At 43.7% G+C, this 10,053-nt stretch overlaps 1 protein-coding gene across 1 annotated transcript; it reads right to left on the reverse strand.

The window, feature by feature from the left end:
- Positions 1–20: 20 nt before the first annotated feature.
- On the reverse strand, positions 21–6,783 carry LOC128570333 (complement component 1 Q subcomponent-binding protein, mitochondrial). The gene is made up of 5 exons (XM_053569332.1): positions 6,445–6,783; positions 5,804–5,954; positions 1,439–2,678; positions 1,088–1,210; positions 21–412 (listed from the first exon to the last, which is right to left on the reverse strand). The coding sequence occupies exons 1-3, from the start codon at positions 6,674–6,676 to the stop codon at positions 2,570–2,572; spliced, it is 492 nt and encodes a 163-aa protein (XP_053425307.1). The 5' UTR covers positions 6,677–6,783; the 3' UTR covers positions 21–412; positions 1,088–1,210; positions 1,439–2,569.
- Positions 6,784–10,053: the final 3,270 nt, after the last annotated feature.

Genomic DNA, 10,053 nt, shown 5'->3' on the forward strand with positions numbered 1-10,053 from the left:
AATGGAAACGATAAACTACCTTGGAGGAGATAAACCAATTTTATTGTCTATTATTATGTTATACAAAAATCTAGATTTGTACAGAAAAAAGCCAAATGAATAGTGAGTGAGTGCAAAAGAAATAATTTACATTTGCTGTTTTTATATCCATGATAGGAGGATGATAACCATTTTCAAAGCACAGGTGTCTGGCTGTAGACTGGGATTCATTCACTGGCCAAAGCCTGCCATAAAAGTAAGGCTTTCAGTGTCTCTGTGTGCTCTACTGGCTCTTGACAAAACTTCTGAGGTCTTCGAGAAAAGTAATGTACTCCTGGTGTTCCAGGGCTGTGCTGAGTTCTACCAACTCATCTGCAAAAGTGTTGTCCACCCCTCGGTCCGCAAGGAAATCCATTAGATGGTCATACAAGGCCTACAAGGAACAACATTTACTAATTAAAAAAAAAAAAAAAGGATAATCTGTAATGCTTAATTAAGATACTTCTTTCCCGGGGGCGGCGCCTGTGGCTCAGTGAGAGGGTGGCGGGTTCAAACCCAGCCCCGGCCAAACTGCAACAACAAAAAATAGCCGGGCGTTGTGGCAGGCGCCTGTAGTCCCAGCTGCTCGGGAGGCTGAGGCAAGAGAATCACATAAGCCCAAGAGTTAGAGGTTGCTGTGAGCCGTGTGACGCCATGGCACTCTACCTGAGGGCGGTACAGTGAGACTCTGTCTCTACAAAAAAAAAAAAAAAAAAATAGTTCTTTCTGGCTTGGCACCTGTAGCTCAAGTGGCTAAGGCGCCAGCCAAATATACTAGAGCTGGCAGGTTCGAATCCAGCCTAGGCCTGCCAAACAACAATGACAACTATAACCAAAAAATTAGCTGGGCGTTATGGTGGATGACTGTAGTCCCAGCTATTTAGGAGGCTGAGGCAAGAGAATCACTTAAGCCCAGGAGTTGGAGATTGCTATGAGCTGTGACGCACTCTACCCAGGGCAACATAGTGAGACTGTCTCAAAAAAAAAAAAGATACTTATTTCTGTTCTTCAGCTAGGACCCTCCCATGTGCAAAGCCCAAAAACATCTCTCCTCTTTTCAACTACTCACCCAGTCAAGGGAATCTGTGTTGAGTGTGTAATTAGTGTCCTTCCATTCAGAATCACGGGTGGACTGAAAGCTAACTTCCCTGATAGAGAAAATGTCACTTTCAGCCTCTTCTTCTTGTCCAACCTGAGAGGAAACATATTTAGGAGAAACTGAAGTTTTCCAGGACAAGCCATACTCAAGCAAAGCTAAAGGACTATTTACAGCTTGAAATGTACCATGTTTTACTCTTGTTCTCTCTCTTTCCCTGCTTTGCTGGTTTAAGGTACAAAGTCTTTAAGTGTCTACTAAAAAGGACCAGGAAGGTCCCAGAAACTCCTTGTTCCCAAGGGGCTGGCATTCCATCCTGCATACCTCATCCTCTGGATAGTGGCAGTCCAGCACAAGGGCCTTCTTGCCATCATTCTTCATAACCTCAACCACGAAATTAGGAGTTGACGTCAGTTCAGGCTGTTGAAACAAGAAAGTCAGTAGATGCCTTTGTAGAACAGGGCTGAATGCCTGAACAAAGGTCTTAGTTCAGAGTATCTGATGACCACTTTATGTAGCCACTTTAATAGTCTTTTGCTATAGCATTCCCAAATACGCAGCTTGGAATCTTAATACAGTGTAACACTTTTGTTAGCACCTTGTTTAAAGAACACACTGAGTTTAGAATCAAGAAATGTGCATTCCAGTCCTAGCTCTGTGCCATTTAGATCAGTCCCTTAAGCTTCTTGGGCCTATTTCTCTATCCATACACTGCAAAGTTTGCCTGAAGTTCTAAGATCTCTTAACAGCTTGACTACTCAACAGTTAAAATCTCCCTTGCCCCTGGCTTTCTTATCTGAGTTGAGTGCTTGTTACCAGCTTGTGACATGTTTCCTCACATGGAAACATACCAAATAATCTCTAGTATTAAACACATCCCCATCATGGGAGGGTTTGAGATAGTTTCAATTCCTTTCTTTTTTGAGACAGAGTCTTATTCTGTCTCCTGGGTTAGAGTACCATGCTGTCAGCCTAGCTCACAGCAACCTTAAACTCCTGGGTTAAAATGGTCCTCCTGTCTTAGCCTTCCGAGTAGCTGGGACTACAGGCATGAGCCATGGTGCCTGGCTAATCTATTTTTAGAAGAGACTGGGATCTCACACTGGCTCAGGGTGGTCTTGAAATCTTGAGCTCAAGAGATCCTCCAGCCTTGGCCTCCCAGAGGGTTAGGATTATAGCTGTAAGCTATCACACTTGGCTTTCAATACCTTTCTGTCAATACAGGCCAAACTGCAAAGCCTGAGCCTGCAGATGGCAATTTATTCAACCCCTGAAAAAGAAAAGGGGCCACAGCCTCAAGGCTAAAGCTGGCCAACTATTGATTCTGCAACTCTGCAAGTCCCAAGGATGGGAGTCCTTTGCCTTCTCTCTTCTAACATTAGAAGGAATTAAAAAAAAGAAGAAAGTAGTGTTCTTTTAAGCCCCTGGGACAGCTATCAGAACTGAGATTAAAAGCTAAGAAGAGCTTACCTCCTGTTCCTCAACCTTCTGCCCTTGTGAGGGCTCCTCTTCACCATCATATGTTGGTGGGATGCTGTTGTTAATGTTGAAAGTGACAGTGATCCTAGCAAAGCAGAACACAAAAACAAGGCAGTTTTTTTTTTTTTTTGGTTGCAGTTCAGCGGGGGCCGGGTTTGAACCCGCCACCCTTGGTATATGGGGCCAGCGCCTTACTGACTGAGCCACAGGCGCTGCCCAAAACAAGGCAGTTTTAACTGAGTAGATTAACACATGGAAACATGCTATAGTTAAAAAGCCTTATTGAAACAATGCCTTCATCCTAATTGTGCATGTGAATTATTTGCAGAATTTCAAAAAGGCTGGGAGCCTATATCTAGCCCTGAGTCTGATTCAGCAAGTCCAAAGTATGCCGACTATGTGCCAGCTGCCGGAAGAGGCCCTAGTTTATCTCAGCCAAACCATCATGTGTGGGCTACTTCCATGGGCCAGCATCCCAGAGCTCACAGCCATAGCCCCTGACACTGTTGGCCCTGGTCTTTCCATAGAACTCTTGGTAAAGGCAAAGCGAGTGGGATGGAAGAGAAGCCTTTCTAGGAGCTTTTCTCCATAACAAAATCTGCCCCTGGGAGGAAGGGAAGCAAAAGCACTGGAGGGCTGCCCTCACAAAGACAGTATGCTACAGGACAGATGGATTCTTGAGTACTCTTGCGAAGTTTTATAATCTCAAAGTATGCCAGAATCATCAACTAATGACAATTTTAAGACGAGAGCATGCTAGTCACTGCCCTCTGGAATCATGCTCACTGGCTGTCTCCCCACAGGTACTAGAGCAGTTTGAGATTCAGCCACAAATTTGTCAAAATTGCAGTAGCACTGACCAAGCTGAGCTCTGGGGCACAGAAATGCAGTGATGTTAATCAGAGCATTATTTACAATGACCCAAAACTGGTTTAGGTGAGGTTGCAGAATACATACTGACCTATATATGGGGAAAAAGAAACACATCATATACTAGCAAAAAAGAATCAGAACCCTGCTAAAAACCATACACAAAACCTAACTCAAAATGGATCACAGACCTAAACATGAGTTAAAACTATAAAACTGTTAGATGACAACATAGGTATAAATCTTTACAACTCTGGGTCTTGCAGTGCTTTCTTAGACGTGGCGCTAAAAAGCACAACTAACAAAAGGAAAAACAGGTAAACTTCATCAAAATAAAAAACCCGTGTCAAAGGGTACAACCAAGAAATTGAAGTATGACATCAAAAACATAAAACATGGGAGGAGGGGAAGTAAAAGTATGGTATGTGATCAAAATAAAAGTAGTCATCAACTTAAAAAAAAAAAAAAAAAAGAAATTGAAAAGCCCAAAGGATGGGAGAAAATACTACCTGGAAAATATAAACAGCTCTAACAATAATAAATAGACAAATAGGTGAAAAATGGGTGAAGAATCTGAACAGACACTTCGCCAAAGAAGAGATACAAATGGACAATAAACACACAAAGATGCTCAACATCATTAGTCATCAGAGGAGTTAAATCAAAAACCACAATGAGACACTACTTCATATCCACTACTAGGATGGCTACAATGATCAATGGTTGTTACAAGACTCAGCAAATCCACTCTTCATATTCATGAGAAAAGAAATCACGTTGACAGAAAAACTTACATACAAATGTTCACGGTACTATTCATATAACTAAGGTGGCAATAAGTCAAATGTCTATTAATTGATGACTAAATAATTGTGGTATATCTATACAATGAAATATTCTTTGGCCATAAAAAGAAGCTAAGTACTGATATGTGCTACTACCAACAGGATGAACTTTTTTTTTGGAGACAGATTCTCACTCTGTTGCCCTAGGGTTGAGTGCCCTGGTGTCATATTCTTGGACTTAAGCAATCCTCATCCCTCAGCCCTCTTGGGACCATAGGTGCTCACCAGAGTGCCCACATAATTTTTTCTATTTTAGTAGAGACAGGGGTTTTGCTCTTGCTCAGCCTGGTCTCAAACTCTTGAGTTCAAGTGATCTGCCCACTTTGCCTTACCAGACTGCTAGGATTATAGGAATGAGCCACTGCGCCTGGCAACAAGGATAAACTTTGAAAACAATGTTGAGTGAAAGAAGGCAGACACAAAAAGCCCCAATGTGTATGATTCCATTTCCCAAACCAGGTGATTACAGAGAAAGTAGCTCTGCTGTATGCCAGAGCTTGAGGAAGGAAGAAAGAGAGTGACTGCTGATGGGGCTTTGAGGTGATGACAATGTTCTAGAATTAGTGCGACTGATACGTAATTTTGTGAATACAAAGAACCACCTCATTGTATACTTTAATAAAAGGGTGAATTTTATGGTATATAAATTAAATCTCAAAGCTATCATAGAAAAAGATAAGAGAATTGCTTGTATTATCATGAGGCCAATTATAAAAACATTTCAAGAAAAACTGGAAGATTCTAAAAGTTTATCTGTGTAATGGGATTAGGGGTGACTGTATAATACAGGAAAGTATAAACACTTAAGTCTACCACCAGTAGAGTACTCCTGCATCATAGCTCACAGCAACCTCAAACTCTTGGACTCAAGCAATTCTCCTGAAGTTGCTTTGTCAGCTCTTGAATAGCTGGGACTACAGGCACCCACCACAACCCTGGCCTGGCTATTTTTAGAGATGTGTCTCACTCTTACTAAAGCTGGTCTCAGGCAATCCACCTGCCTTGGCTTCCCAGAGCGCTAGGATTACAGGCGTGAGCCACCGCACCTGGTAATCTTGCATTTTCGGTAGCTGTAAAGATTAGGGGGCAGGGCTAGGCCAGTTTTTATCAAGACTGTAAGCTAGAGATCAAACTAATCCTTTCAATACCATACGAACTTCTGAATCTGCAGGCCTAAATTTAGGCTGGGTGTGGCTTACCTCAATAGTAAAGATTCACTGAATCTCTACCAACCAGTAGATTTCCAGCAACATACTTTTGTGTGCCTCTTACCTATCCAGTATTAAGTCTCTTTAGTAACCAACCCACAGCAAATCTGTGTTCCTTTGATGAGCCATCAGGAACTTATGAAATTGTTCAAATGAATACTGTCTTTTGAAAACCATTTTTCACATCAAAATGTCCACCTTAACTCAAGGCTACTCTGGAGATGACCCAGGACAGGTCTTGTAGGGTCACAGATTTGTTCCCCTGGAGTCCCCAGCGCAGTACTTACTGTTCCCCAGCAACTTTCCGCACTAATTTTGCTTCTGTCCCATTCAATTCCAACTCCCAACCTCCAGACATCTTGGGGAGAGACGTATGCTTCTGGATTTTCTTTTCCTCCTTAATTTCATCACTCAGAAATTCAACAAAAGCTTTGTCCCCTAGAAAGAATCCAAGTGATACAAAAAAGGAAAGCCAAGTGATTTCACATAAAACGATTACCCAGGTTACTGCTGCCAGGAATCTGGATTTGGACAGTTTCTGATATCTCTGTTATTATGGTTGCTCAGAGAACCAAATCACACTATTAAGCCTGTTTTCTCATCTGTAAAAATACCGTATTCTGGCAAAGTGATTTCCAATTAATACACTCATTACCACCTTTCGCTATAAACCAAAATAATTCCAAATTACCTTCCACCTGCTAGCAAACATAACCACACACTTCCTAAAACCTCCGTTTTCGAGAAACATTTGGTGGATGGGAGAGGAAGAGGAACGTGATCACACGTGGGTTTTATCTGCTGGATGCCAAATGTACCGGACCTCGGGAGTCGGGTCCAGGTGATCTTGTCGTGGCAGTCTACGCTTTCCCTCTCCAGACCCCGACCCTTAGCCAAAACGCCCGGAACCCGCGTGCGCGAAACTCACCCTCGGTGTGCAGCGCGCCGCAGCCGCAGCCACAGGCGCAGGGCCCGGGAGGCCGCAGGAGGCCGGGCCGCCGCTCCGACCCCGCGCGCACGCAGAGCAATCCGAAGGGCCGGGCGCACGGGCGGGGCGCCAGCTGCAGTAGCTGCCGAAGCGGCGGGGCGGGCGCGGCGGCGCGGAGGCCGGCAGCAGCGGGGCCCAGGACACGGGGCACACAGCGGAGCAGAGGGAGCATCGCGCCAGAGGCTGCAGTCTCAACACGTGCAAATGCGAAGGACGAATCTGGCCCAGGCGCCCCCTGACCTAGCGCGCAGCCGGAAGCCCCGCCCTCCCCGGAAGCGCTGCCCTCCCCGGCGCTCTGAGACTTAAGGCCGGTGGGCGGGATCGCGCCCTCTGCCGGGGGCCTCCGGTGCAGCCTCGAGTCCCGTTTCCTGCGCTGTCTCGCGGAGTCGGCCCGAGTGTAGTCTCTGAGGCTTTCTGTTTAATTCCCTGCTGTGGCAAATTTATCCTTTCTAAATTCGTCCTACTGTTCTCAAAGCTCGCCAGGCCTTGTGACCGCGCGGAGTGCAGAAGCCCCCCAGACCCGACTCCAAGGTCACTTCCCGTAGGAGGTCTTCCTCGGACCTCTTCCGGAAACGGAGTGGCCTGAAAAAGGGTAAAAATATTTTATCCAACTCCGCACACGAATTTCGGGAACTGAAACCTGCATCCCTCCTCAGAGCCAGTGATCAGAGGCCGGGAAGTGTCCTTTGTTCTTTGTACCACAGGCGATGGCTCAAGGGATCTGTCCAGGTAGAAGTCAGGAAATTGTTTCTCTGAAAATGGGATGAGAACCATCAACTGCAGTTATACCCTCCCTTTCAAAAGCTCTAAATTTCTGCCCTTAGATAGGAAGATGAACTCCATCCTTTCTCATTTGCCTGCAAATTAAACCTCCTTTTCTTCTCCTCAAACTAATTGTCCTGGTTCTTTTAATGTGGCCTGAGGGACAAGTGCGGCTTCGGCCTGATAGGAGCTCCTGCTTGTGCGCACCCAGCCTCTATGCTTCACTGTCGGTCAGCAGAAACCTCCTGCCATTGCTCGCTTACCAGGCGGTGTTCCCTCACTCCTGCCAGACTGTGAGATCCGAAGGCAGATCTGTTTTCAATTTCTGTGACCTTCCCTCTCTGTATCCTCCAATCTTGTGTCCAAGTTCTAAATGGAGCACCATTTTTCTGAAGAAAAGAAGGTATGTGACTTATATCACATTTAGGTTAAAATCTGACTTACAAAAAAAAAAAAAATCTGACTTACATCAGATTTAGGTTAAAAACCAACCATCCTACCTTCCTAGGGTACACAGTATATATTTAAGAAGGTTATGTCTTACCAAATTAGTGACAATGAAAGACTAATACTTAATATTTTCTAAGCAGTTTTTCTGTGATAGGAAAATAGACTCAAGAAACCAGCCATACACATCCATGTACAAGATTGGTATTTAATGAATTTGATACTCAAGTGCACATCTGAGCATTATATACAAAAGCTGATGTTTCTATAGTTACTTCTGTGTGAATAAGAGCAGACTCTGAAAATACAACTTAAGCCTGAACTGGTTATTTTTTCTTCCTCTAGTTTTTTCTACAAACTACAATATTATGATCAAATACAGTTCCTATAGCTGCAAGTGTTTCCTTGTATGTTCAAGGAATGACATCTTAGATGCATGGCCCAGTGCCAAGCAGTTTCTGGTAACTGAATTAGGCAGATTTACTTATCAATAATACAGTACACAGGGCGGCGCCTGTGGCTCAAGGGGTAGGGTGCCGGTCCCATATGCTGGAGGTGGTGGGTTCAAACCCAGCCCCGGCCAAAAAAAAAAAAAAAAAAAAATACAGTACACAATTGGTTTCCCCATAGAGCAAAACTCGCCTCCATTCTGATATCTCTTTACAACTAGCAGAGATGCAGCATTAAGGGTTTTTAATCAAGGACCTGGTGTTTGCAGTCTTTCCCCATGAAAGAAATGTGTTTATCTGGATGTTTCGCACTCTGTGATTTCTAAAAGACAAATACCTGAGGCATGCGATCTGCTTGGAGGGCATCTATTTACATGAAGCTACTCATGGGAGCTGGTGATTTGTCCAAATATAGATTTCACAGGTTGGAAAAGAGGTGAACACCATCAGAGATTCCACCAATTGAAAAAGTAATTGAAGATTATATCCCAATATCATTGTGAAACATTTAACTTTCCTACAAAAGTTTAAAATTAAAGTGTACTATCCCCTGTAGCTCAATATAAATAACCATTTATTTCTTTGTAGTAACATGTGGAGTCAGAATGGATTTTCCAATCTGATTTAATCCCTGAGCAGCTATGCTAAAATTTAACCTTTTACAAAGCTCAATAAAAAACTAAATACTGTATTAAAACTCTACCACAGTGTTACAGAGATAAACATATTTCTGTACAGAAACATTAAAGCTACAAAGAAGCTTTTAAAATCCTTTACCCCTCAGAAAAAAAATATACATTTCTGGAAACTGTTCAGGTACTTAAGCTGGACAGAAATAACTCCAAGTTTTACTTGTTCCAGAGACCAACTCTAGCTAGAGAAATAATTTGCTGAGGAACATGATAAACTATCCCACATCCCTAATACTTTACCAACACAATGAATGTTGTATGAAAAATACAATATTTTCGGGTGGTGCCTGTGGCTCAAAGGAGTAGGGTGCTGGCCCCATATGCCGGAGGTGGTGGGTTCAAACCCAGCCCTGGCCAAAAACTGAAAAAAATAAAATAAAATAAAAATACAATATTTTCTTTTATCATGTAAATAGAAGGCTAAATATCCTAGCCTCCTATTGAGTGAATGAGGAAAAAAAACACTAATAAAACCAAAACCCAACTTTATAGAAAACTTTTCAGAAAGTCAGCAATGGTAAGAATAAGTTAATCTGTGAAAGAACAGAAAGCTTAAGAATTCAAGGTGGCGCCTGTGGCTCAAAGGGGTAGGGCGCCGGCCCCATATGCCGGAGATGGAGGGTTCAAACCCAGCCCCGGCCAAAAACTGCAAAAAAAAAAAAAAAGAATTCAGTAAGATAAGGTATCTAGGATCTGTCGATCTTATTTGACCTAAATATAACCGTTTCTTTTTTTTTTCTTTTTGTAGAGACAGAGTCTCACTTTATGGCCCTTGGTAGAGTGCCGTGGCCTCACACAGCTCACAGCAACCTCCAACTCCTGGGCTTAAGCAATTCTCTTGCCTCAGCCTCCCAAGCAGCTGGGACTACAGGCGCCTGCCACAACGCCCAGCTATTTTTTGGTTGCAGTTTGGCCGGGGCCGGGTTTGAACCCGCCACCCTCGGTATATGAGGCCGGCGCCTTACCGACTGAGCCACAGGCGCCGCCCCTAAATATAACCATTTCTAACACAAATAAATCATGCGTGATCAGGCATCCCTGAACACTGGCTAAAAGTTCAGGACCATGGCTAGTGCTATAAAGACTGAGCCAGATGTGCACAACTGTGTACAGTTGAGACCCTGGCATGGGGGTGCTCTAGCAGGCCCCGGTCTCTGAAAAGTGCTCACTGGATCCAGAATGAAGAGACTGTCCATGGT

Source organism: Nycticebus coucang, chromosome 18 (genome assembly GCF_027406575.1).
Source record: "Nycticebus coucang isolate mNycCou1 chromosome 18, mNycCou1.pri, whole genome shotgun sequence".
NCBI lineage: Eukaryota > Metazoa > Chordata > Mammalia > Primates > Lorisidae > Nycticebus > Nycticebus coucang.

Excerpts from the sequence above, each read along its gene's own strand:
- LOC128570333 (XM_053569332.1), bottom strand. The coding sequence starts at position 6,676 with ATGCTCCCTCTGCTCCGCTGTGTGCCCCGTGTCCTGGGCCCCGCTGCT. Across the intron at positions 5,955-6,444 it reads CGGCGCGCTGCACACCGAGG|GGGACAAAGCTTTTGTTGAA; the intron begins GTGAGTTTCGCG and ends GATTCTTTCTAG. Across the intron at positions 2,679-5,803 it reads CGGAAAGTTGCTGGGGAACA|GATCACTGTCACTTTCAACA; the intron begins GTAAGTACTGCG and ends CTGCTTTGCTAG.